Raw genomic sequence first — 26,187 nt, forward strand, 5'->3', positions numbered from 1 at the left:
TTTTACAGTGCCCTTGATTGCATTTGAAAGAAATAAGTACCTGTTGCTGTTGAAGAGACTAGTAGGACTGAGTCATAATTATGGTCACTGGTTAGTTAATTGAATAGTATTTATTTGAATCAGCCATAACGATGGCACTGTGTGAACATGCTCAACTACCATCTGTTTAAATCCAACCCATAAATTGCTCAGTTTTCACTTAATCCTGTCTGCTGATCCTTCAGCTTACTGCGGCCTTACAGTAATTAAGATTTCAGAGCTTTCAGGTTCTAGATTCATTTGATCAGTATGTGTAAAAAGTAATACTACAACTAAAAAACCTAATCATGGAAAACAGTTCAGTCCCTTCAGTATTGGCCAGGCCTAATCCACCACTAAATTGTATAAATTAAATGTCACTAAAAAGCCACAAGGTTAGGTTTGTTTTAAGTCTCTAACAGATTGATGCTGCTGCACTGCAGAGTCTATTCACACTAAATAAGATTTCTAATCAGTCAACAGCAACATGAAAACGCCTTGTGACATGATCCATTTCAGTCAATCAAAATACAAGACATTAGATGACCTAATGCAACAGAAACCTGGTCTTCCATCAGTGCAATTTAAGAACTTTTACTAAGTCTGCTATTCGCTGGGCTACATTTTAGCACAATAGCTGCACAACTCATTAGCTGGATCCAAATAGAAAAGTAATTTAAACATTCAGTGTTACCTGCACTTGGCAAGCCTTCAGACAGTTAATGCCATCATTGTACATGGTGGAATGTATGACATTTTAATGAATCCAGACACCTCTGGATGGAAAGTGTCCCCTGCTGCTGTACTTTGGTGTCATCCTGAATAAATGACACCAAACCCTATTTTAAGGAAGTCCTTCTAGACCTCTGCTGCAGTGAGATATGCTTTTGATTTTACTGGGATTATTACCAGAGTTTGTGTCATAACTGCAGTCAAATGAAGAACTCATCGACTGACTCCTCATTGTTTGTTCGTGCTGACAGAAGCTCACCAGTAGTCCTGTTCTCTGCCATGAGCTCGCTGGATTGGCTCTGTCCTACTGCCATTGTCCTGCTGCCCTGATCTGCATCTGTACAACCACCAGAGCCCCACTTTCTAGACGATCCCTGAATGTGTATGTGTGTCCGTGGCAGACATTCACTCAACTCTTTGACCAGTCCCTCCACAGCTGAAGCTCCAACAGCTGCAGGTCTCTCAGAAGGGAGTGTGATCAGGAGGTCCATCGAGGAGGAGCGAGTCATTGGTTCCACTGCTGTGTCTGAGCGAGGTGAGACAGCGACTCCTGTGTCTACATTGGTCTCTGGTGGCTCCTCCTCCTCCTCCAGAAGAAGATGGGAAAGAGAACGGGTGATGGAGGGACGCAGAGGAGAGTCAGGATGATTGGAGTTTGAGAGCGGAGCGGGGCTGCTGCGCTGGGACGAGTAACAGGAGCTGCCAGGAGGAGTGCTGCAGCAGCTTCCTGATCCAAGGCTCTCTGCTCCACCAGCTCCTCCATGAAGCTTCTCCAAGACAGGGTCACTGCGTGGCCTGTGACCTGGACACAGCCAAACACGTACCAATCAGTGGCTACAAGTGGTTCTGATCACTGTAGAGCTTATTACAGTAGAAGATTTGTCTAAATTTGTCAAAATACAGTCAATGGGAGATGAATGAAGATGGTTGAGACAGACAGATAGATAGATAGATAGATAGATAGATAGATAGATAGATAGATAGATAGATAGATAGATAGATAGATAGATAGATAGATAGATAGATAGATAGATAGATAGATAGATAGATAGATAGATAGATAGATAGATAGATAGATAGATAGATGCTTTATTCATCCCAAACTGGGAAATTTCACAGTTGCCACTCACACCATACATCCTATATAACAGGAAAAAAACAATCTACTATTTACACAATATTTACAAGATTATGGAAATAAGTGAACTGAAATAAGTGAATAAAAAGAGGGGAAAGAAATAATGTCCAAAGAGTTATCTGTCACATACAGATGAGGAATTAAACAGGAGTATTGATTGAGGCAAGAAAGATTTCTTGCAGCGTTCTTTGAGTTGTCTGAGTTTATCTGTCTATCATCTGGGGGTCAGGGTTATCCATTGATAACAGTTTGTTAAGTGTCCTCTTCTCCACCACCACCTCAAAACTTTCCTGTGTGCAGCCAACTATTGCAGACACACTATGCGACATGGATCTAATGGTCTGTTCCAGTTCAGGTGTTAATTAATTAATCTATATCGAACCTGTTTGTCTTCTGTTCTAAGTATTTAAAAGCAGCCTGATCCCAGCCGGATGCTGAGGATCTGTTCCCTTCCTCCTGAAGTCAGTCACCACCACATCAGACAGGACACTTCCCCAATGCACAAACTGTGGCCTGTCTGGGGGTCTAAAGACGTTCTCACCACCTTAGGTGGGCCAGCACCAACCTCTCCTTCGGTCCTACTGAATGGATTATCAGGTGTACCACCCTCAGTCTGAAAATTCCTTCTTATTTCGCTGTTATTCTGATTATTAGCAGAGTACCAGTGACCCTGCTAACATGAGTCAAAATGTCCGTCTGAGTTAATATGTAAGTGTATGTAAGTATGTAAGTGGGGTGCTGTGTAGTGTCAGTTGAAAGCGAATGAAGAAAAGTCTTGAGTACAGTATGAGATCCAAGACTAGTAAAATACTATTTGTTTTATATATTTTAATAACAAATGAAAATCTTGGACTTCCTTGAATAAAAATGTGTCTCAAAACAAAAAAGAGGTGTAAAAAGGATGCAGTGCAAACCGGTAATGTGTGAGTGGTGGAGAAATTAAAAATGTCAAACCCAGCAGCCTTTGAGAGACAGCACAGAGGTCTGGTGTTTTAGAGACATGTCTCCCTGTCTCTGTGTACGACAAACCTCAAGCAATGAATCTGTGACTGGAAGCTACCTACTAAAACATTCAGGACATTTAAGGTATGTGCAGATAAAGCTGGGACTCACACTCTTCTTCTGTGCTTACCTTGCCTGTGTGTTTGCCAGGACAGGGGAGATGTGAGGTTGCAAGGTGACAGACTGTGGGCCTGTCCTGAGCTCCTGAGCTGCATTCCTCGAGGTGACACGCTCGGGCAGGTTAGGGGGAAAGCACAGGTCAGAGGTCGCTGAGGCTGAGCTGGGGTTTTCACCTGCAGCAAACAAGGACAGGAGGAGCAGGATTATGATTTACCCCAGGACTGCAGAGATTTAGTTAAGTCACTTTGACAGAATTAACATTCAACATATGGCTGTTCTGACAGCTCTACAACCACATGCCCCTTTCATTCATTTAGAACAGTAAGTATGACATCAAAAACGTCTCCCTTTCTATTGTTGAACTGATGCTGTTTTAATGTGGTTAGCATTTTTCAGTATCAATAAGTTTGTTGTGAACAGGCTGAGAGATTCTGACTCTGATCTTTTGGATTGTTAAGACCTTCTGATTTCATTGGTCTAAGTTCCAGGTTTGTGTAATGTCACGTACTGCACTCCTTTTAACTTTTAACCTCTAGAATAATAAAGTCAGTGAAAAGGATTTCAAGCAAAACATACTGTCACTGTAATAACTTTATTTAAAAATATCTGAATAATGTAAACCTTTTGTCTTTATCTCTCTATAAATACACTTAAACAGCTCTATTACTTGTCACCATGACTGAAGAAACAATACAACATTTGTCTTGATCATATCTGTACACAGGTGTTCCTACTGTGCGGTTACGTATGCAAATCCTGAGTTTACAGTTACACATTACACAGATCATTATCAGAATTTGCATAAAGCACAGTAACTGATAAATGTCATTTTAAGATCTTAATTTTCTTTCATTGATAAATTCCCTGTGAAATTTTCACTTTGTCAAACAATGAAAATATAAAACTGAGAAGAAAAACATTCACCTTCTGTTATCTCACAAATGATTGCTTCTTTCTCTCAAACGCAGGCCTGTAATTTGTCAGGGAACCTGTCTGCTACATTACATGATAAAATTGCATGTGCTACACACATTTTAGCTGAACAATGAACAACGCTGCTGCTGTTTTATGGTGTATCCTTTGGGGTAATCCTACGTTGAATCTTCCACAGGGCTGCAGGTTTACAGTTAAGGTAAGGCTGCTTCAGTCCTCCAAACCGCCTTCTTATCCACTTACATTTTTCTTTTATGTCTCACAAATAGTGAGGCTGACTACAAACACTTGTAAAATGCTACTTTTAAAAACATCTTAATCTGCACTTACCTGGAAGAGAATCTTGTTTCCATCCAGATCTTCTGTCTGCCAGCGAGTAGTGCTGATGGGGGTGCAAGGGTTAGGCAGTAGTGGGACCAGTTGGCCAATTTCCTCCACACTAAACTGCAGCACGGCGGAGCTGCATGGCTCCACCCGAACACCTGGTGAGAGTTGTTTTAAAGCCAACTGAAGGCACAGCCCTGGCTCTGTGGGAAAGAAAGACAAGAGCAAATGACACATAAAAATCAAGCAATGATGTGTTAGAATTTGGTTCAATTTAATATCTGTTTCTTTAGTTGTTAAATAAAAAAGCTAGTCTTTGACATAAATAAGATAAGACTTTAAAACAATATAAACTGTACAAAAATCTAAACTTAAAACTCTACCCGTATGGAGGGTGAACCAACAGAAACCCGTTTTTTGCTCCTCTGCCTGTCGCTGCAGCACCGTCTCATAAAGTCGCACAGCATCCTCATAGTTGTCATATCCACTGAACAGCGTCACACGTAGTATTTCTCCTCCACAGTGCACCGGTCGTACTCCCCACACAGGCATCCCCTCGCCCAGACTATAGAAGTCTCTGCTGGGGAGGAGGTAGGGCCGCAGCAGGGCGTTGGAGGGCGCGCTCCTGGAAGTAATGTGGACCCCTCCAGTCCGGCTGCCGCAGCTCTCCGTGTGGTGGTACTGCCAAGGGGGCCGCTGGAAGAAGTCCAGCACTTTGAGGATTCGCTCCTCTCCATAGGCCTCGTGGAGGAAGAAGGTGACGGCCAGAGAAGGGTAGCCTGAAAATGTTCGGGTAAATTCTAGTCTCAGTCTAATTTAACAAAAAGACACATAATTTGAACGTACAATGCTGACTGGGAGGATTGTAGATTTGAATGGCAAACTATATTGACACCAATCAGGCACAACATTATGACCACCCTCCTATTATTGTCTAGGTTTCCCTTGTGGCTCCCAAACAGTTGTGACTCATCCAAGAAAGGACATGGACCTTCTGAGGGTGTCCTGTGGTGTCTGTCAACAGGATGTTGTTAGTGGGGTCCTTTGGGTCCTATGGGTTGAAGGGAGGGGGTCATCCCAGAGAGTCTTGTTCAGGTTGAAATCTAGAGAATTTGGAGGCCAGGTCAACACCTTGTGCAGTTCTTCATGTTTTGTTTCTAAAGCATTTTTTGTGTGTGTGTGTGTGTGTGTGTGTGTGTCAGGCTGCATCCTGCTGGGGATGGCTGCTGCTTCAAGGAGTATCATTGTTATGGGGTAAAGGTGTCTGGTCTGGTCTAGGTGGGTGGTACATGTCTAAGTAACTTCCACATGAATGCCAGGTCCAGACGTTTCCCAGTGGAACAAGATGATCAATGTTATTCACTTCTGGTCATAATGTTGTGGCTGATTGGTGTTATTTCTCTCAACATGCTGAGTTTTCACATATGGAGCTCATTACTAGCAGAAATCATGCAATGAGGTTAAATGCGCGGCCTTTGTTATACCCATGCATTTAACCTCATTACTTGTGTTTTCTGAATATCTGAAATCTAAGTTAATGTATGATCAGACGTTTACTGAAATGCACTCCACAGTAGGAGCCCTGGACCTGTACCTGCCACAGGACAGAGGCGGGTGTAACTTCTGAAAGGGGAGGCCCTCTCTGACACATGGAAGATGCGGAGGCTGGGGCAAAGCCAGCGGAGAAGGCGATCCACGGTATGCTGCAACAGTCCCGAGTCTCCCGGGTTGGAGAGCAGATGTAAGTTGATAATCATGAGCTGCTGCTGCCGCTGCCTGAGCCGCCTGGTCACGACCTCCACTGGGGTTACACCCAAACAAAACAAGTAACAAGTGAAATGTTAGTTTCATGGGGGGTATGACTCATCCACACAAACTCCTGTATAATGTCTCTTCTGGCTCCTTTGGAAAAGCAGAGTAACATTAGATAAATCTAATCATTTCTTTTTTAGCCGTTGTTCATAACAAACACTGATGCATACTTTCATCTAGAGGAGGCTAATGTACCTGTAACTTAAAAAGCAGCCTCAGCTTAGAACTGGACACGTTTTTTTCTTTGAATGTAATTGGAAAGCGGCTAATTACATTATGGGAATACAATTATGTAGGTTTTTTTGAGTTTTACTCATATTAGGACATAGAGTTCATAATACCTTGGAATCTGCTGTGTAAACTATTACCATTCATATATCACAAACGTCTATTGCGGCACCCAGCTCCATAAAAGTAAAAGTAAAAAGCTAACTTGTGGAAGGACACTCACTGCCAGACGATGACATCCTGCTGCAGTCAGATCTGAAGGAGACGCAAAATAAAAAGCACATGAACCTCAGGCCTCAGAGACATTTAGCAGGAGGGGACACATAAATCTGTCTCCATCTTGTGGTGGTTGGTTTGGAAACCTGCCCTTTTACTTTGGTCACCATGACAACACATTATCTGTTGTTAGCCACCATAAGCGCAAAAAGCCAACTTGTGAGAAAATGCGACGAAGAGGAGAAAAGTTACAGAAAGACACATCAAAGTGCTGAGAGGTTGTCCGATATGGATGGAAATTGACCAGCTTAGGCAAAATGTGTTTCCATTGTGACTGTGGCTAAAAAGTTGTCTGTAGCTAACGTTAGCCCGGAGCTAACGCAGAGTCAACTCACTCAGCTCCGGAGTCCTCGAGCCCATGGTCGGCTCTCGTTGATCCCTGTGATAACACCGCCGCTCCTCGCAACATAGCCCGGTATCCAGGTTCACATTGGACCGGTGGTTCCGGACAGAAAGCGGCGTCTGTATCAGTCCGGGATCGGAGTGGAAAGCATCATGTTTGATTTTTTTTTCCACTGAAAAAAAAAAAAAAAAAAAAAAAAAAAAACTCTTGCTGGGGACGTTGACGTCAGCAGGCAACGGCACACCGTTATGTTAAAAATATAGATCAACCGTGTAATGATATCACACTGCAAACTAATCGAGAGGACTTGACTTTATGAGGACCCAGAAGAAGCAGAAGAGACTACGTTTCTTTAGTGAGGCTAAAGAGTGTGCTGCTGAGCGAAAGGGAGCAACAGTGGTGGTGGTGCTGCTTTAAATCCAAAGGCGCTCATAATAACAGAGAGCAGATGGCATGCGTCTAACAATGCAAGGGGACAAAGGACGTGGACCAGACGGACGTGTGGAGGGGAGCTGATAAGTCCTGGACATTAAACACGTTGTTTTCTAAGACCTTGTTAAGAGCATTAAACTCATGAACACTTTGGAAGCGCACCGCCTTTTGCCACCGTAATGTGAGGTGAAAAGCCACAGAACTATTTAACCCGGGAAAAACCTTTTTGCTTATAGCCATTTCATTTTATGTCAATTAATCCAATTATTTTTGTAAATTAAGAATAAATTGAGCAAAGGTTGATGTTTTGATGTGAATGAGTTTGAATATTCAACAAAATAACTCAAAGTTGCTAATATAGGGAAACAAAATGCAGGATGATAAAATGTTTCAGTGCTACCACAAAATGGTTGACACTTATCCCTTGTATTTAACTATTAAGATTATTATTCCAATGCATTCATCAGTGCACGTACATACAGTGGAATTCAGGTGCACTAATTGAAACAGAGCTTAAGTACATATTTTGCTTGTATTTATTTATTTATAGGATTTTTATTAATACTGAAGTTTGTGCCAACATAACCATCAGATTTTTTCTGTTTTGGAAGGAAGGCTTTAGTTTGCCGTGTGCGTCCTTTCTACATTTTCTATTAGAGAGTATATTAGAAACACCTCAAATTTTAATACAGCATTAACCAAATTCTTCAAAATATCCATACAGTTGAACCTGTATCAGACAAGGAAAGAAAAACAACTTGAATTCAAAAATACTGTTCCTTCAGTGACCTTTTGAGTTCTTCTTGTGAACACGCCTGTGAGTTTGATTGTGGTTTGCTGCCTGAATTAAGCTTTAATTATGGTTAGAGAGTCTTTCTGATGTATGCCAGGGCCTTCTCATGGAAGATGAAAAAAAAAAGAAAAATCCATCCCTTCATTTTTTATTCTACATTTAATATGATGAAAACAAGGCCCTGTACAATCCACCTTCGCAGTGAGTACAATAATTATTTTACAATTTGTACACATTAGAACATGGTGCTAGACTGGTTCCACCCATTGGCAATGCAGTCGTGAACGAAAAAAGAAATCCTCTTTGAAAGCTGCACCACACGAAACCTTCCATTCAAAGAGAGGAGATAGTACGTTTTGGCCGATCATACAGCAGACCTTAAGTGAAAAATGTGTCATGGGAGACCAAACGCCATTTATGGAGTTTTGTGTGTGTCTTATTCCCCTGATTGATCCAGTAGATAAAAGCATGCTGTGAAGCAACAGCCCTTGATCTCTCTAATCACCAATACAGACCTGGCAAAATGACTGAAAACGGCGTTAAATATTTCAGCTATGTGAGGTGCACTTACAGAGTCATATCAGACATTAAAACAACTCCAAAACAACATACATTATTTGCAACATAAATTAAGCACTCTTTGTGTTCTCAAGTACTCAGAATGTACTGCTGTTGTAAACCAGGTCTGTACCAGTTAACTCTGTGTCCTCTTCTTTAAATTTAAAAATCCTCTACGAGGAAAAAGGCCAAAACTGTCTTGTCAACCTGTACAGCCATTATTGTGCCACAAACACAAACATAACACATTGACATCAACATTTAAAACAGGGGAGTGAGTTCAAATGTCTTCTTGGTCTCCGTGTAGCCATGCGTTTGCTTTAGCGCTTGTTCTTCACAGCATGGAGTTAATTGGTAAACAGGCTCACCCAGTTCTCTCCAAAGGCCACGAGAAACATGATTTTATACAAAACTAGATCCCCTCATTTCACTTCTCTCAGCAGAAGAAATCTAATATTGTTAGAAAACTTCACCATCTTTTGCATGATTTTTTTTACACATTTTATGGAAGAAAACTTAAGCTTCCCAGTGTTTCCCAGAATCAACGACGAAAGCACTTCCAAGTTAGCAGTCCACCAAAAAATAATAAAACGAGGCCGTCAGTTTCTCTCAACTTGAAACTAGCTTTCATTGAATTCTTGTTTTATGCTACATATGTGTACACTTTGCGGTCCTCCGGTGTCCTCGCCAAATATTCCCTCTCAATGAGTCCTTCAATGCGTTTCTTGATGACTACAGGACTAGGAAGGAATCGTGCTCGTAACTGCTGTGTGACCTGTGGAGACATGAACGAATATGATCAAAATAAAACACAAATAAAATCACTTTGTTTCATGGTTTCTCCTTTCACAGTCAAATCATGGAAGACAATTACCCAATACCATGGACAGCTGTGCTCTAAACAGAGAAAAGTGTCAGGAGCTTTTATGGTGTAAATCTGAGAACATTTTGTGGCCAAGACTCCTAATATACAAGAAGGAAGCCTCTCTGAGAAGCAACACCTCTCACTTCCCTTAATTTGCCAGTAGGAGGCTCACTCAGCTAAGGAAAACATGCCAGTGTCCACAGAGGAAAATGTGAAACCTAATCTAATGAATCTAATTTTTATTTTTTATCAGATGTCCTTTAAAATCACAGCGAGCATTTTACAAGACTGACCTCTGCTACTAGAACATTGTGCTGCATCTTCTTTCTGGACTTCATGATACGAACTATGGCAGCTTCAATCTCATGCTTCCTGTCGTCATCTACTTTCTGCCGTGTCTCCTTCCGCTCAGGATCAGACTCCCCCTGTTTAGCAGCCACTACAAAAATAAGTGCAAGAGACAGTTAGTGTGACAAAAAAAAAAACTAGATGGTAATTGGGCCCCAACTAAAACAATCCATAGGAAACTCTACTGTGTATATTAAGAAAACATGAAGTTCATCATTTTGTGTACCTGTCTGGATTTTGACACGATGCAGTTTGGAAGTAAACTGATCGTTTACTGTAAACACGTGGCCATTTTCAATCTCCTTAGACTTTGGCTCCTTGGTGAGAACTCTCTGAGTGGGCTTCCCACAGGCCAGTGACTGCAGCGCTCTAACCAGCTCCCTCTCTGGGATGTCCGTCTCCTGCTGGATCTCCTACACAGAGAACAGATCGAGTTTGGGGTCATGATGAAGTAATTTATTATTTAACCACTTGAAATTCCCGAAATCTTTGCCTTAAACACCCAAAAAAAGGTTTACCCAAAGTAAAGTTAAATGTGTCGAAACACAAGGCTTAAATATGTTGTGTTCTCCTCTGCACTGAGAAATAGAAGCTTGAATACACTGAAAAAGAAGGATTTTATGTCTGCTTAATTTCTTTCAATAATATTTGTCTTCAAAATGAATGTCTTATCTAATCCCATTTTGAATTTGACAAGAATACTACAGAAAATGAGTATTTTACAAATTTCTTCTAAGAATAGCACCAGGAGAGCCAAAAGTGAGCCAAAGACATGGTAAACAGTCTTCTAAAGTTACAATCGAGAACATGTGAAGAATATGCAATTCTCAAGGAAACTGTTAAAGTTTGCTGCAGTGGACATTGTGCTTTTATGGGTCAGAGACATTTACTATACCGGTGGAAATGTATCAGGACCGTTTCTGTTGTTGAATACTGTGATGCTCAACAGACGAGTCGTATACATTTTTGTGTTTGCACCTGGTCGGAGATAAGTGTTTACTGAGCTTGCAGTTATGATTGTATCCTGAAAGGGAATGCGTCATTCTAATCTCAAGAAATGAACGTTTCCAGTGGTGTATAATGTGTGTTGGCACATAGTCAAGGGTCTGTTTAGTCACGAAAATAGTGAATGGCCTGTTTATGGGCTGTCAGAACAGTAACGGGTTGAGAAATCAAGCTGTGTACCTCAAAGGTGGACTTCTCTCTGTTGTTAAAAAGCATGAGGATGGTCATCTGGAAGGTGGACACCTGTAGGATGTGCTTTCTGGTGTTGGAGCCTGTTACCTGGGCCCCGCCCACTCCGACCTCTGACCCGTCCTCCTGTTCAGATGTTCAAAAGAGACACACGAATCTAAAAGCCTGATTCAGATTTCCCTTTGAGGAAGAAACTGGTGGTGTTACTGAAGTAGTCTACACATGAGCAGAGCTCAGCAGATAAATTAAATCATAGTCATTCAACTACTGCATCAGTTTAACATCCTCATTAGGGGTTGTTATTCATCATATTTAGCCATGTCTGTTCTTTTCATTATTACAGTGTATTTCAGCAGTATATCAAGATTAAAATATATTTGTATTCCTGGTCGTCTTCTACTTTTCCAGTGTACATTTGTCTGACACTATAGATCAGAAATCATTGTAAATAAACAGTTTAATGGTTTTAAAGCAACATACAGTCAGCTGAAGTAAGATGGAACTTGTGATGCAGACCTTTTTGATTGGACCGTAAAAGGTTGCATTTAGATCTGCAGAACCCATATGGTGCTGCAGGGTGAGTTGTCTCCCGCTGTGCTTACCAAGGTAAAACCTGCAAGCAGAAGGGAGACAGACTAGGTTAACCTCTAAGAATAGGCAAAGCATCACATTTAATCTTTTGTCAAAACTGAGACAAACAAGTAATAAACTTCAGCTTGTGTGGATGATGTGAACAAACCTTCTAAATACTTCAAAAGCATGTCGTGGGGAAGGGGGGATATTGCACTTGGGTGTTGCTGATTGTGTTGGCCAGTATCCTGTGGTCAGGACTCTCACAGTGAGATCAACCCCTCCGAGTGACACCTGAGGTCAGAAAAAAAGAAAGAGACACACAAGAGATTTAAGTTGATGCAATTACACACGGACACCAACATGAACATAGGACAGCACAAGTAAGGGACTAGCACCATGTATTTCCAGGATTAAGGACAGTTGGATGCATAATTGTTGTGGTGGAACTGAGCAGAGCAGCAATGTTTAGTCAGTCAAGCAGCCATGTAGTGATCACAGAGAGCAATTAGGCTCATTTATTTTGACAGAATGAGTTGTGGCATGCAGCGCCTCCTCACCCCAGTTGTCTGTAGATGTTGTCTAAACTCATCCATGGTGGTGTTGGAGATGCTCATATCCCGGAACATGCCCTCTAGTTTTGAGGTGAACTGACAACCGCACTCAGTCTGAGAAATGAAGACAAGGGGGATTACGTTCATTGATGAAAAGCTATTTAAAATCAATTAACAGTGTCACAAGGACACAGTCTGCTGACGGGATGTCTCCTCTATCATAAAGAATACGATGGTTGGAATTTATAAACTGAGTAAAGCTCAAGTCCTTACATTTAGCACACAAGATGTCAATTAAGTTGTTTTACTTGGACATATCATTTGTTACAGTTTGATTTACAGAAAATATAAGAGCAATATATATTTTTTATATTAAACAGGTAGTTAGGAAGCATAGGAATAAATGAACTACATGAACTCATTTGAACTTGGTAACCCATCTCAGACTGGAGATGATTTATTCTACTTTTAACACCATCCAAAGAGCACAACTTTGTTTCATCACACTGCTGCTCACCTTGAGCTTTGAGATCATGTTCTTCTCAGAGTCATCAGACACACTCTTGTTGGTGAGCAGCCTGCGAGCCAGGTGCTGCTTGTAGTACCTCTCGAACACGTCTTTCTCCTGCATGAAGCGGAACAGCACCATGGCCTTGTCCAGTATAGACTCCACCTCCTGCTCTGTCAGCTGGATAAAATAAACCCAAACATACCCAGGGTCAAGCTTTAACAAACATATTCATAATAAGGTTTCAGTTTGTTTTCCCTACTATTTTCAATATGGAAACATAAACTATTAATATGGTTCAATCAAAATGATCAGAATATTTCATACCTTTTTGTGTGTCCAAATATTCGTAATTAGGATTTTAAATAAAAATATTTGAGCTACAGTAATCATACGAGAAAAAACAAAAACTACACCAAATTTTCATTACTAATAGTTAAAAATAGAAACCTGTGCTGTTATCAAATCTGAAGAAAAGAAAAGGCGTTTTGCACTGCGGTCATACATTTTCCCAATGAATTTTAAATAAGCAGGAACCAGGGGTGTGTTCTAAAATAAGAGTGTAGATCCATTAGTGGACTCACCCCTTTTACTCCCTTCTTCAGTTTGTCATCAATGAAGAGCGAGAGGTATTCGGGTGAGCGAGAGTTGAGGTTAAGGAAGTACTCGAAATCGCCTGCAATAGTTTGTTTGAAGAGTCGATCATTATTGAAGGACTCTTGCAGGAAACGGTCGAAGCGTGACTTCAGGTCCAGCAAACCCTGCAGACAGGAGGCAGGAAGGTAGGAATTAAGAGGGATAATACAGAAGCAGTTGGTATTAACAGTAGTTTAACATTAGTACAAGAACACAGAAAGCATTTTCATTTATACTGAAAGATGAAAAACACCGTCTTCTCTGTAGTTGCCTGAAGGACCTCACATGTTAATAACTAAAGTGTGGTGTAGTATGATTGAGTGTAGATCAAACCATCATGGCTTGTGGCTTCAAAACATGTGGACCAGAGTTGTTATCCCCTGCTCGAGGTTAAAGAAGTGCATTGTGGTGAAGGCTCATCACACACCAGTGTGCTGAGCCTCTGGAAATGATTCCATGATCTCTACAAGGTTAGGTGTCAAGTCCAGTCTGTCTGATTCACCTATAATATCATCTGAACAGTCTTATATCTCCCTGAAGCAGAAAGACTCAACATTGAACAGGATGCCCCTGCAGATGAACAAGAATGAGCAGTAAGTTCACTACACTGTGATGTCTCTTGATAACCCATCGCCATACCTGGATATAGTCTACAGGGTTTTTTCCTTCTCCCTCCTCTGACACGAGAGCCTTGCCTTGCTCCCGCAGGTATGAGCTCATACACTCACACATGGTTTTTAGTCCATTGGGAACTCTGCTGAACAGCTTGTACATGCACGCCAAATCTGTGGATGGATATGCATGAGCACACATGTTACAAAACCATTTCTACCAACTGAAGAGGACTGAGCATCTGAGAGCTGCTGAAAAGGTTGTGTATATGGGAACTGAAATACTTTCTGTAAGCACTACAGTCCCATCACTGAAATCAAATCATCTTTAAATTCCCCACATATTACCGTTTATGACATGACCAAAGGGAACGCAATGTGACTCCATTACTGACATGGTAAAATGTATCACTGCAAGTGACAGCTACATGACATATCAAAGAAGATGGAGAATATCTATATATCTAATTGGTAGACTGCAGTCTGAACTTTCATTGTGTGGATTACATTTTCAGTGAGAAAAAAATGATAAATGCTTAAGATAGGCAGCGTACCTTTGCATTCACACTAGAGGTGACAGCAACAAGCTAAGATTAATGTTGATTGAAAGCTGGCAATACAAAGCATCAACACCTCATCAGCAACCTGCTGACAGTGACGCTGGCCACACGCTCGTAATGTGAATGCAGCATATGGATGTGGCTGAGTCCTTACCGTCTGTCTTGCCATTCTTGAGCATGTGGACCAGGCCTGAGTTTTCCATCTCTACGATGGTCTTCATGTGTTTAGAGATGAGCTCACGTTCCACCACCTTGACGATGGGTTCCTCTGTGGATTTATCCAGGCAGTGCATTACCCGCTCAATCTCCTCATTAATCCGGGCTTCTACCTTCTTTATGTACACACTGGCACTGTTTTCTGCAAGGAACTTTTGGCTCTCCATCTAAGTGAAAGACAGAGGAAATATGCATAAGTTGCGTTGGTAATCCTTTTTTTAAAGATTTTATATTTATTTGCTTATTTTATTTATTTGCTTTCCCCAGAAATGGAAGGTTTCAACTAATATGAATTACATAAAAAAAATTGAGGAATGACATTCTCTCCCAAACCTGGAAAAATTCTGCAGACATTTCTAAGAATGGTGCTTCAAAGTCTTCTTCATAAACAGATCTCCCCTCTAGGCCAAGGATCATTAACATTTGGCAGGCATTTCTAATGGCTCCCCTGCAGGAGAAGAGAAGCAGACCAAATATTGTGGGCACAATCAGTAATGAAAAGGAAAATGATGCAGCAAACATAATATACAAAAAATCTTTGTGGATTTTCATTTCACAACAACTCTAGCTGCCAACTGAATTTTTATTATTTCTTCACCAAAAAACTCAAAGTCAAGAGAAAAAAAAAAATCAATGTTTTAAAATGTCAAAGGCCTTTTCCCAGTAGGTGTAAATGCAGTAAACAGCTCGTTCTTTCCTATTCCCATCAAAAGGTAGTGAAAGATTGAATTTTTTTTAACCTATTTAGGACAATTTATCCAGTAACCTGCAATGAATCCAGTCCAGAGTTTCACCTACCTGTCCACCACCTCTCCCTTCCTCTCACGCGCAATCATGTCCAGTAGGGTCTGTCTGAGGTGGTCTCTGATGCAGCCGTAGCGAACCACCTGATCCCTAAAGATGATAAGACCCAGGTTGTACACATTCTCGACATTGTTCTGCTGTACGTACACCCGGTCCTGTGGCACAGATACACAAAAGAAGAGATATATCAGATGAATGCATTTCGCACATTACTGGCAATGTTTCATTGATTAAATGTGTCATTTAATCAAAGTGAGTTTAAGCTCAGCTATATAATTGCAAAAACATGATTGAGTGACACAATGGTAAGCTCGAATATCTCAGTTTCTCACCATATACATCAAGATGTCTCTGATCATCACCATTGCTGTCTGGTGGTCGTTCCAGGCCTGATTTAAGGTTTGGAGGAAGTTATTGTTTAGGGAATTGAGGACATCTTCTCGTACCTTTGGGGGAGACAAACACAAAGCATATTATGACCTTACTTTAGGTAGAGTTCCCTAGCACCGTGCCTGACTACAAGAGACTCCAAGCCCACAACTCAACTCTGTGACGAATTAAACCGCTCTCACATGGCACAGTGGAGTTCTTGAATTTATTTATCTCGTGCCGTGTTAGTGCTCGGATTCTGTGCTTGTGCACACATTAGAATGACAGCAGATGAGTATCGTGCTTGTATCCAACTGAACCACGTCTGAGCACAGAACGATGTAATCACACCAACAACTGGACTTTGGTGGTCAAACGTGCTTGGACACGGTACAGATGGCCCAGTGTGAGAACACCCTACGTGACAGGAAGGGTCAGACAAAGAAATACATGATCTTGAAGCTTTCTTGTTAATGCAGCGTTTTACTGTGAACCTACTTATCTGCTTTTTATAAGACTTTTTCTGTTCTAGTCAGGCATACAACAACTTGATAACATTCACACTGCAGTGTGACTCAGCACTGTACACCAAACCACTCCGTGGAGTAAGATTCTTGAGGGCACACCGACCTCCCCTTTATACTCCTCCTGGACAGAGATGATGAATGATCACATCTGCTCCTAATGTTACACAATATCAACCTTGCTAAATTCACTTACTTCTTCTTTTACACATCCAGATTAAATGTCAGAAGCAAAACCATAAATCTAAATACACCATTAAATCAAGCACTCATTGTGCACACTCCAAGGCTTACTTACAAATGGGAGGCTTATGAGGTTACTATTATTGCTTGGTGCTAAAATGCTGCTGTTGCTTTCATCTTCACTGTCTGACACACTATTGCTATTACTCCATCATATTAAATAACATTAAAAGGCAAAACACGAGGAATTTCATATTTATAATGTTGAAAGAGTATATGTGAAATCATCAATAATTGGTATACAACACAATGTACTGAACCAAGGGACCGTCATGTATATGTACACGGTCACTGCCACATTGACACTAGAAGAAAAAACAAAATGAATCATAAAGGCAGAAGTATTTGTAGAAAATATTTGTAGTCAGACTGTGGTTGAACTGTTGTGTATGTGAACAGACTAGATAACAGTGTCAACACCGTGTCAATGTTGAAATTTCTCATCTCCAAATCCTTCTATTGAGGGTAGTAATTATTAGACTTAATAATCTTTTAAACCCAAGAAAGAAGAAGTATGATTATTTTAGAGACAACTGTCAGTTCATCCTAAAGTTTGATTAGGTTTGATGCAATAGAAAATAATCCTCTTTCAGCTGTTGTCAAACAGAATGCCATTTCTTTTTTTCCCCGATAATTATTAGATAATTACACACTAAGGTGTCAGACCTCTCTTCATTGATCTACTGCTTGTTGACATTCCCTGCCTGCTAATTTACTAAGCATGCCAAGATGAGAATGTGCATTTAATTAAACTCCAAAACCATCTGGCTGGTATTCAACTGCAGCCAGCTTAAATATAACTCATTGAGCATCTGCAACAATGCAAACTGCACCGAAACATTTGCAACATGCAACAAAAAGAAGTGACAGCCTAGAAATAATGTTCACTGATGGCTCCTCTAACTTATAGCCACACATAGGAATTTCAGCTCATAGCTACAGCTTAGCCTTGAACTGCTTTATAATTTTTTTTTTTACTGTTCAAACACAAGCTTCTCTGAATAATCCCATTCACTTGGCTTTTTTGCCATTTAATGTTTCATACAGGTAAAGAGATCAACTAAATATTTACTGGAGTAAATTTACCACTGCCATTCAAAAACACACTGCAAACACAGTGCATTTACATGAAGAGCTTTATCCAGCTATGCTCAAAATTCGACTTTCTGACTAAAGTCCTTGTCCCAGTTTACATGCAGCAAAGAAAATCGAATACCTGTCCCCCCCCTCCACGCTAGGTGGTGACATGTGTCTTTTCAGCAGGTTAATACCACGTTAATACGGCCCGATTTCCAGTTGACCTATTACGTCACATAATAAACAAGAGTCGTTCATGCGGTGGAACCGGCATTTCAAACAACAACCATAGGCACAACAGTACATTTTTTAATCTTGTACGTAATGTTTGCACTACCTAAGGTGCAGGTACAATATGCGCTATCCCTCAGAAGGTTCTTCTACCGGCTCTGTTTACCTTCTTCTTCTTCTGCAACTGGTTTTCTTCAGTGTTTTTGTTCTGGGGTCACATACCAGCGCAGTGGTTGTGGAGCATACGCACGCGCATTTTCCGATTGAAAACTGCGATTTTCCATGTATATGCTGGAGAAAATCAGTTCTAATCGCATTATCTGGGTGTCTTAATCGGATAATGAGAACTCCGATGATTTTAATCGGAGTAACGTGTTTACATGCAATTAAGTTCTCCTGTTATAGTCTGATTAAGGCAATAATTTGTTTTTGTCACGTGAATGTAAACGCACTGACTCACTCTCCACACTGACTCTACACTCCTCCTAACACATGAGGCAAGGCTCGCTTTATAAAAGGTATGTAGAGAATCTGTCGGAAGACAATATGAATGAAGGGTTTTTCAATTCTCACACTACCAAGACTCGAGTAACAACCTGTGAAACTGTGTTTAGCCATCTTCACTTCAACTTCTGAAAGCTCATTTACCCTCAGAAAGCTCCTCACGAATACAAGCAGCTCATATTTGCCGGTATTACCTGTGTTTGCGAGGACAACACACAAGTCAAGCAGTAAGATGAATCCTAACATGAAGCTCATGAATACGAGAATCTGGTAACACCAAACAGAATCCTTGCTACTTTAAAGTTTTGATTTTCCTGTCGTAGGTGGAAAAAGAAGAGAAACATTAACAATAGTCAAAGGTCAGTACCATGAACTGTTAAAGCATGACCACAATATAAATGGACATCTATCAGCGTTTTTGTGATATGATGTTCATGCCTACCTTAAACAAGTATGTGCTGGCATGTATTAAAACACTTGCCTGACAAGTCAAATATACTCGCAAATGTTTCACTCAGTCTGTCACCACATGAGTATCAGTCTCCCTCTGCAACTGTGTTATCCTTACTTTGTTGATAAGGTGTTCAGTAACGACTTCCCGCAGGCCCGTGTACAGCTTCTCTCCGTGTTTGTGGAGCACCATCGTGTAGGCATTCCTGTAGAGTTCCTCAAAGCTCAGGCCGCTGTTGTTCTTCCTCTGAATTTCCTGGATGGCATTTTTCAGAAGGTCCCATATATTGTTGACGTACTTCTCATCCATCGTCATCTGCAAAAGGTAGACAGTGCTGGGTTGAAGAGGAAGTCTGATTGTTTGTGCCAACAATTAAAACCAAGGAACCTTCTCCTAAACACAGCTTAAATCTTCTGTGATGTACTTTTTTTGTGAGTGAGCCACTCAGAGGGCACTGTACGCTTTTCCCTCCATTAACATGTTGTAACATCTTTGAAACTATTATACTAAAACATGCATACACAGATGCGGACACTAAGCCCCAGTGAAATTATAAGGCGATAATTATGTGGAGGACTAAAGGAATATATGCCCACACAGTATAAATAAGGTCAGTCATTATATATACACATCATTCAATTTATGTTAAATATTTAAGGAACAGTAATGTATATCTTACTTTTGGGTGTGTACTGCAAACCAAATACACCTCTACATATAAAGTTATTTATTGAAAATGACACCTAAAGCTTATGAAAGTCTATGAAAATCCATTTTGCCAAACTTAAGCTGACAGTTAAAAAATGCAGCGCCTTTCATCACCACAGCAAACTTGTAGTTCTGGTTCAATACACTACTAAGCACAATGGTGTATGACTATAACTACACATCTATAATCAAAAAGCTTCCAACTGTCACAGGTCTCTCCTGCATGTGTGTGTGTATTAGCCATAGGAGAAAATGTAAGACATGCCACCCTAGAGAGGAAGAACAGTGTGTGCTCCTTCTCAGCAGGCAAGCCCGAACACATGCATGTCAAGATGTTGGTCTAGTCTGTCAGGACTGGGCCACATTCAACAGGCTCGCACTACATATAGGTCCTCATTGAATTATTAGTTATTTGACCACTGTCACAAACGCACACACCTTGAGAGTCCTATTTAAAGAAGAGTATCCAGTCCATCGAGTACCTGGATGGTGTGCTATCACTCTGCCAGTCGCACACAGACTGGCTATTGTTTTATGCAAAATGAGGGCGCTTCATAAATGGGATGTTTTGATGACTTGCAGACAAAGAGTGTCAGGTGGACGAGAGGAGGCATCCAGAATCACTATTTCAACAGTGAAACAGATCCAGACACACCATCCACACAACCACCGATGCAAAACCACAACTAGGTTAGCTGGTGTGATTTCGTAGGCATATATAGCAGTAGCAACGAAGCCAGGTAATCTTACATGAAGCTGGAAATCTATGTGATATTTTAGTGCACAAAGGTCAAAAACATTTCAAGTACGGCCACGCAGATGGTATGCATTTATAAAAAAAGTCAAAAGGAGTCAAAACAACAAGTGTCAGAAGCCAGTTGCTAACGTTAGCATCGGCTAAGATCCAATCTGCTAGCTAACGTCTGGGAAGTTAGAAGATAGTTAAACGTTAACGACAATGAAAGTGCTTCAAAAACTTGTCGGTGAGCTGCTATTACAACACAGTGGCCACCTAAAAAACGACCACGAGTAGAGACGACTGGACATTTGATTGATAGCTATACTTTGTTTACGGATAGGCAAGTCATATCTGCTGCTCAGCTGATTAGCTTGCTAGCACCTAGCCCAGACCACGGTGATCGAGTCACCGTCCATGGGGCACGCAGAGCTCCTACTGCGGAGAGCACTTACAGGAAAGGCCCGTATCCTCATTTTGGTGTCCTTCTTGGTGCCGCCTTTGCTGAGATTGGACATGGTTGCCTCGACCGTGGGCTCTGTATTCACATGAAAGTGTTCTCCGAGGAGGGACGGGGATGACTACTGGTTTACGGAGCAGCCGACGAGCTTTCACCCGACCTCGTAGCGCCGTGTCCCGACACCACAAGTTTATTGTTGACAGGCGAACACCAAACCCGATAGTTCTTCATACGGCAATGGCGGACTACCTGCAGCTCCCAGTGCGCAGAGCTCACGCAGTCCAACTCGCGCGAGAAATCGTCAATTGAGAGCGATTTTATTTTTTTTCTTAAACATCAAAATTATTTAGATAATGTAGGGTCGAGCAGCGTTTTGACACTGTTCGTTTCATTATTAATGTTTATTCCATTAAATGTGTTTTTGCTGGTAGCTGTTAGGGATAGAACAAATACCATACACACTCAGGTACTTTACTTAGTTTACTAGTAAAATTAATGCATTAATAACACAGGATCATAAAAATGAGGCAAGTTAAATTAACACTTTTTAACTGTTTATGATAGTATTTAAGATTAAAATTCCATCCATCAGCTATAACACAAAGGTACTGGAGTATATATAGTTGATGCAACTTGTTTATTTTATTTAAAATAAAAATAACTGTATAAATATAGTATACAGTATAATGCAGTAATTCAACTTCTAATACAATATCTTTACAGTGACACTTGGACTTATGTTATTTACTTAACTAAAGAGTCTGAATACCAAATATTTGACCACTTATATAATACACCATGGCTAAATGTCCTGGGTTAAAACATAGACTGATGTTTTATACCTAACTTATATATACATATAGTGTAATGTAAGTATGTTGCCAGTGTAAGATTCATTCATGTCATGGTTATGAGTTTTCCTTTTGCCTGATTTGCTGTTTTTGGGCTACAGTATCCAGACAGATTCTATTCTATCAAATACATTTATCAAATGTATCTTGTAATGCAATCTCTCTCTCTTGTCTTATTTGAATTGATATGGAATAATTAACGAAATCCAAATGTGCTTTGGAATAGTCATAATATTAAGTAGCAAATTACTTTTAAATTAAGCTTCACACCAATTGGTTGGTTTCAGGAGCTTGTGATAAACTCTAATGTGGTGTGTCCTCCATGCAACGGAGAATGCCCGGAGTCATATTGTGCAGTATGATGAAGCTATAGCGCGCACAAGTGTGTACACATGTAGAGACAACAACCAAGACGCTTTTCACCAAATTTATTCCAAGAAAGAAAAAAAAAAGTCACCCATTTCCTTCAAAAAATCCTCGTTCATTACATTTGAAGAAAAACAAGACCACTATCAGAGCTCAACAAAAAAAAAATAATAATAAAAAAAAATGAACAGATGGATTTAATCCTCAGTATAAGCATCATTTATACATTTCAGATTAGCCTGGGTTCTGATCTGTGGTAGAATATCATATGTAAATCCTAAATACACATACAGTTTTCTTTCATCCCCTCAATCAAAGTCTAAGCTTGGGGTTGTTCAAAAATGGCTTGAAAAAGAAAGAGAGAGAACAGGATGCAACCACTTTAAATACATTACAGTATTTAAATACTTCCCATTGTAATAATGACAGACGATCAAGAAACATTTTCTTTTAAAACTTTGTTATTTACAGCAATTATATATATATATTTGCCACTTTTAACAATGATGTCACAGGTGATTATTACAACGACATTACATCACAGGTTGGAGTCCTGCTGTTCTGTGATGATGATGGAAAATCGATTGGGTTCCTACTTCCTGGACAAGCCGTCATGATGTATCGGAACAGGTGAATATGAACAAGCCCTCGTCGTCACTCCAACATTAGAGAACAAAAATATATTTTAATTTATGCCTGTTTTTCATGTTGCAGCTTGGCCAGGAAGTAGAAAATGTTTGCTTGGCACATTTAGCCCTGACTCTCTAAAACAAACATAAAAAGGACAGATACACACACTTTTATAGAAAACTGTCATAGGTCTGAACATTCAAAAGCATTTTAGGATAGAAACGGTCACATTCCATTGACTTTTTCTATGGAAATATCATGATCTAACACTTAAAAGCCTTTGGCAACTCAGACCTAAAGCAATAATTTAACAAGAGGCATAGGTATTTACATAGGAATCTATGCAATGTCACAGAGACAGACACTTCATATTGCACGTGAAAAAGGCAAGTAGACATGAAACGTGTGGTTTAAAAATCATAGAAATGAGAAAACCACAAGTGAGAGAAAGAGTTGGAGAAACACAGCGTGGCTCTTCTACCAACACATCTGTATGCCCTTTAAAAACTTTATAGTAAAAATATTCAGTCCGTGAAGCAGACCAAGGCAGATCAAATGCTCTCATCCCGCCACCCTAATGCATATCCCCATGTAACACATACTTAACGTTCCTAACGAATGGGCTCTCATTATACAATTTCAAATAAAAATTTAATTTCTAAATAATATAATTTCAACATTTTTGCTTTCAACTCCTTCCAACTAACATTAGCCGGGCTGCATAAAAAGAAGAGGAACGGAAGAAGGAATTATAGTAGATCATGAAGGTTTGTGTCAGCTTCATCTCTGTCACCACCAGCTTTGTAAAGACCTTTTAACCAAACATTTCTCTCTTGATTTCAAACCTTTCACCCTTTTTCATTTTGTCCCTCATCCATACTCGCACGTCCACTCATTTGCTCAGTAGCTCTCACCCACACACAGCCTACACACCGTACAGTGGAGTCCATTACAGAGGCTTCTCTTCATTCTACTCTGTTCATCTAACCCTAACAAAATGTATCAGATTTAGTGTCTTTTAATTAAAAATTCGAAAGGCATATTGTAACATAGATCAGCCATGGCCCAAAAATGTCAGGTTTTCTTTGAGGCACAGTCTGAGAACCTAACTTTCCAAACATTAACCTGGAGGGCAGCGATAGCAAACTGTCGATGCTTTCAAGCGATGGTCATTCCTGTGATGGCTACATCTCTTTCTAAAAAGGAGCACTGAGAAGTGAATTAAATGCTTTCATGTCTGACTAAGAAGGTGGTTGTACATATAAGGTAGAATAGAGGGTAGCAAAATGGTATGACATCTGAGGTTTTCACATGGATAGTTCACAAATATACGTCCTCTCAGTGTGGTAATCTTTCAGTCAACACATTGATACTCACACTATGTCTATAATAAATATACAACATACATACTAAACGAACTCTTTATTTCAATTTTCATATTAAAAGCTCTAAGAAAGGCAGCAAAGATGCGCAATAAGGCAGATCCATATGACACACTCTGTTTAACACGCTCTACTCTGGCACATTTATACTAACAAATGAAATGGATATTTTAAAGGGCTTCAGTGGCTCTCTATCCAAAATGGTTTCATGAGGAAGTCAGTAAAGTTAAAAATAAAAGAAATTAACAGTGCAAACGAGTGAAGAGAGTTAACTGAAAGAGTGTTTTAAATCATGAGTGGCCTGTGTTTAATATGTAAATGCATACTTGAGGTGGTGACATATGGTTAGTGTATTTTAATGTTGTCTGTATGGAGAAGGGTCAGGGATCAGTGACTCAGGCATTGATGAGTGATTGTCAAATTGTCCCTTAAAGACCCGAGAATAAGGAAATGATATACATGAGTGTTAAAATGTTGTCTAAGCTATAGAGCTAAAACTGAAATGAAAAATTATGCTATAAAAATGGACTGCATTATTATTATTATTATTATTTTTATTTAGCTATGGAGAAAATCAACACTGATCCTGATAAAATAATAGATGAGGTGTCCATACAGCATGCATTCATAAGCATCAGGTGAGGGCTATGGCAGCTGCTTTTGTTGAGCCATTTAAATCAATATAAGCTATTATGATACATTTTACAGAAAGTATAGCACTTCATCTCACTGTGACATGTTGAAGTAGTCTTTGCCATAAGAATGTTTTTTTTTTTTTGTTTTTTTTCTTGAGTGTCTAAACAGTATGTGCATGTACATATGTTTGTCAATGTCTGTGTGTTTATACAATCTTAATCAGGGTCAGGACTGTATGAATGAACTTGTAACTCTTTCCAGTATAGTTGCTGAAAAAAGGTAAAGTCTCCACTTTCTGCTTTCCTCAACTGGAGACACAAGCGAAATATAGCATCTAGTCACTGAACCTGCCCAGATGGATCCATTGTTTCAGATCACTTGTCTGATTCAATTAGTTTGAAACTTTGTTCTGTCCATTCTGCATGACCTTCTACGCATCTAAGTGATTGACAGCAGAGACTTGTCCCTGTTGGGTCCCTAAAAAGGTATCCTCAGCCTCTTATTGGACCACAGAAAACTTCAGGAAACTGTTAGTAGTCCGCTGTTGTCACTGACCCCTCCCTCCTTCGGCGTCGTCTAGGCAACCATTGAGGCAGTGGTCGTCACTCCCGAAAGCACCCTGGGACTGCAGTAGCTCGTATTCCTGGTCCAGGAAGTCTAGGCTGTTGTTACTAGGCAACCCACGGATGGTGAACTTATGGGACACTTTGGTCCACTGCTCACGATTTGCTGCCACTCTCTCGTACAACTCGGTGGCCCCAGGAAACAGCTCAGATAGCAGCCTGAATGGAGGGAGGTGGTGACACGGGGGTTAAACAGACACTTTTGTTACTACAACGCTTCCACGCGAATGCTCTACATTTAAGGGCATTTGATCTGGGTATTTGATTTTTTTTATTTCCAATAGTTCCAAGGTGGAAATAAAAAGATAAATCTATTAATTCAACCTTTTAATTCCTATTTTTGACTTCTTAAAATATAATAAATTTGTTGTTTGTAATTGATTGTTTGGTAACTGGTTAGTGTTAACTCAGCATGCTGTCGCCTTATAAGATGGATATGGCAAATTTATTTGCAAAGACTTGTTATTTTAGACCTGCAGTAGTTATGAAGCAGCATTAACATTCATCTGGAGTAGCATCTGCATGCACATAATGGAGACAAATTTAGTATTCAGTCTAATTATATCTGTTTTCCTTTTCAAGACTCCTGAGGGAAATATGTGAAGTTTTAAGAGTTTTTTCAGTGGAAACAGCTGCTGCAAATAATGTTGATGAGAGCGAAGCCACAGTTGTAAGCCAAAACAATTAGCTGAAAATGTTGGTCTATGGAGATGAGGGAAACTTCAGATTAGGGTGATCATTTTCGGTTGATTTGTGATTCCATTCCCAAGGGACATTTTTGTGTTGGAGATTTGGTTTAACAGCAATGTTGAACCAAATGT

At 40.1% G+C, this 26,187-nt stretch overlaps 3 protein-coding genes across 6 annotated transcripts in view; all 3 read right to left on the reverse strand.

Moving 5' to 3' along the window:
- Nucleotides 1–91: 91 nt before the first annotated feature.
- On the reverse strand, nucleotides 92–7,344 carry LOC125013430 (protein FAM124B). Of its 2 annotated transcripts, XM_047594099.1 has the most exons (7): nucleotides 6,919–7,344; nucleotides 6,531–6,562; nucleotides 5,862–6,068; nucleotides 4,651–5,046; nucleotides 4,274–4,470; nucleotides 3,021–3,183; nucleotides 92–1,552 (listed from the first exon to the last, which is right to left on the reverse strand). In XM_047594099.1, exons 1-7 carry the CDS (start codon nucleotides 6,990–6,992, stop codon nucleotides 951–953), a joined length of 1,671 nt encoding a protein of 556 aa, XP_047450055.1. In that variant the 5' UTR covers nucleotides 6,993–7,344; the 3' UTR covers nucleotides 92–950. The 2 variants fall into 2 exon arrangements, with proteins under 2 accessions (XP_047450055.1, XP_047450056.1); XM_047594100.1 differs by lacking the exon at nucleotides 6,531–6,562 and having other exon boundaries at nucleotides 6,919–7,343.
- Nucleotides 7,345–8,283: 939 nt separating this feature from the next.
- On the reverse strand, nucleotides 8,284–21,148 carry cul3b (cullin 3b). Of its 2 annotated transcripts, none has more exons than XM_047594098.1 (16): nucleotides 20,874–21,148; nucleotides 19,092–19,289; nucleotides 15,908–16,021; nucleotides 15,570–15,730; nucleotides 15,105–15,219; nucleotides 14,710–14,938; nucleotides 14,024–14,169; nucleotides 13,333–13,509; nucleotides 12,758–12,928; nucleotides 12,247–12,354; nucleotides 11,856–11,980; nucleotides 11,633–11,729; nucleotides 11,108–11,239; nucleotides 10,149–10,335; nucleotides 9,868–10,013; nucleotides 8,284–9,484 (listed from the first exon to the last, which is right to left on the reverse strand). In XM_047594098.1, the coding sequence occupies exons 1-16, from the start codon at nucleotides 20,934–20,936 to the stop codon at nucleotides 9,353–9,355; spliced, it is 2,301 nt and encodes a 766-aa protein (XP_047450054.1). In that variant the 5' UTR covers nucleotides 20,937–21,148; the 3' UTR covers nucleotides 8,284–9,352. The 2 variants fall into 2 exon arrangements, with proteins under 2 accessions (XP_047450054.1, XP_047450053.1); XM_047594097.1 differs by having other exon boundaries at nucleotides 11,108–11,242.
- A 994-nt stretch (nucleotides 21,149–22,142) lies between these two features.
- LOC125013173 (cGMP-dependent 3',5'-cyclic phosphodiesterase) overlaps nucleotides 22,143–26,187 on the reverse strand; it is a 136,345-nt gene continuing 132,300 nt past the window's right edge. For both annotated transcript variants that reach the window (XM_047593560.1, XM_047593561.1), the window contains exon 31: nucleotides 22,143–25,525. In XM_047593560.1, the coding sequence (XP_047449516.1) occupies nucleotides 25,291–25,525 (235 nt within the window). In that variant the 3' untranslated portion in view covers nucleotides 22,143–25,290. The remainder of the gene's footprint in view (nucleotides 25,526–26,187) is intronic.

This window comes from Mugil cephalus, chromosome 9 (assembly GCF_022458985.1).
Source record: "Mugil cephalus isolate CIBA_MC_2020 chromosome 9, CIBA_Mcephalus_1.1, whole genome shotgun sequence".
Classification (NCBI taxonomy): Eukaryota; Metazoa; Chordata; class Actinopteri; order Mugiliformes; family Mugilidae; genus Mugil; species Mugil cephalus.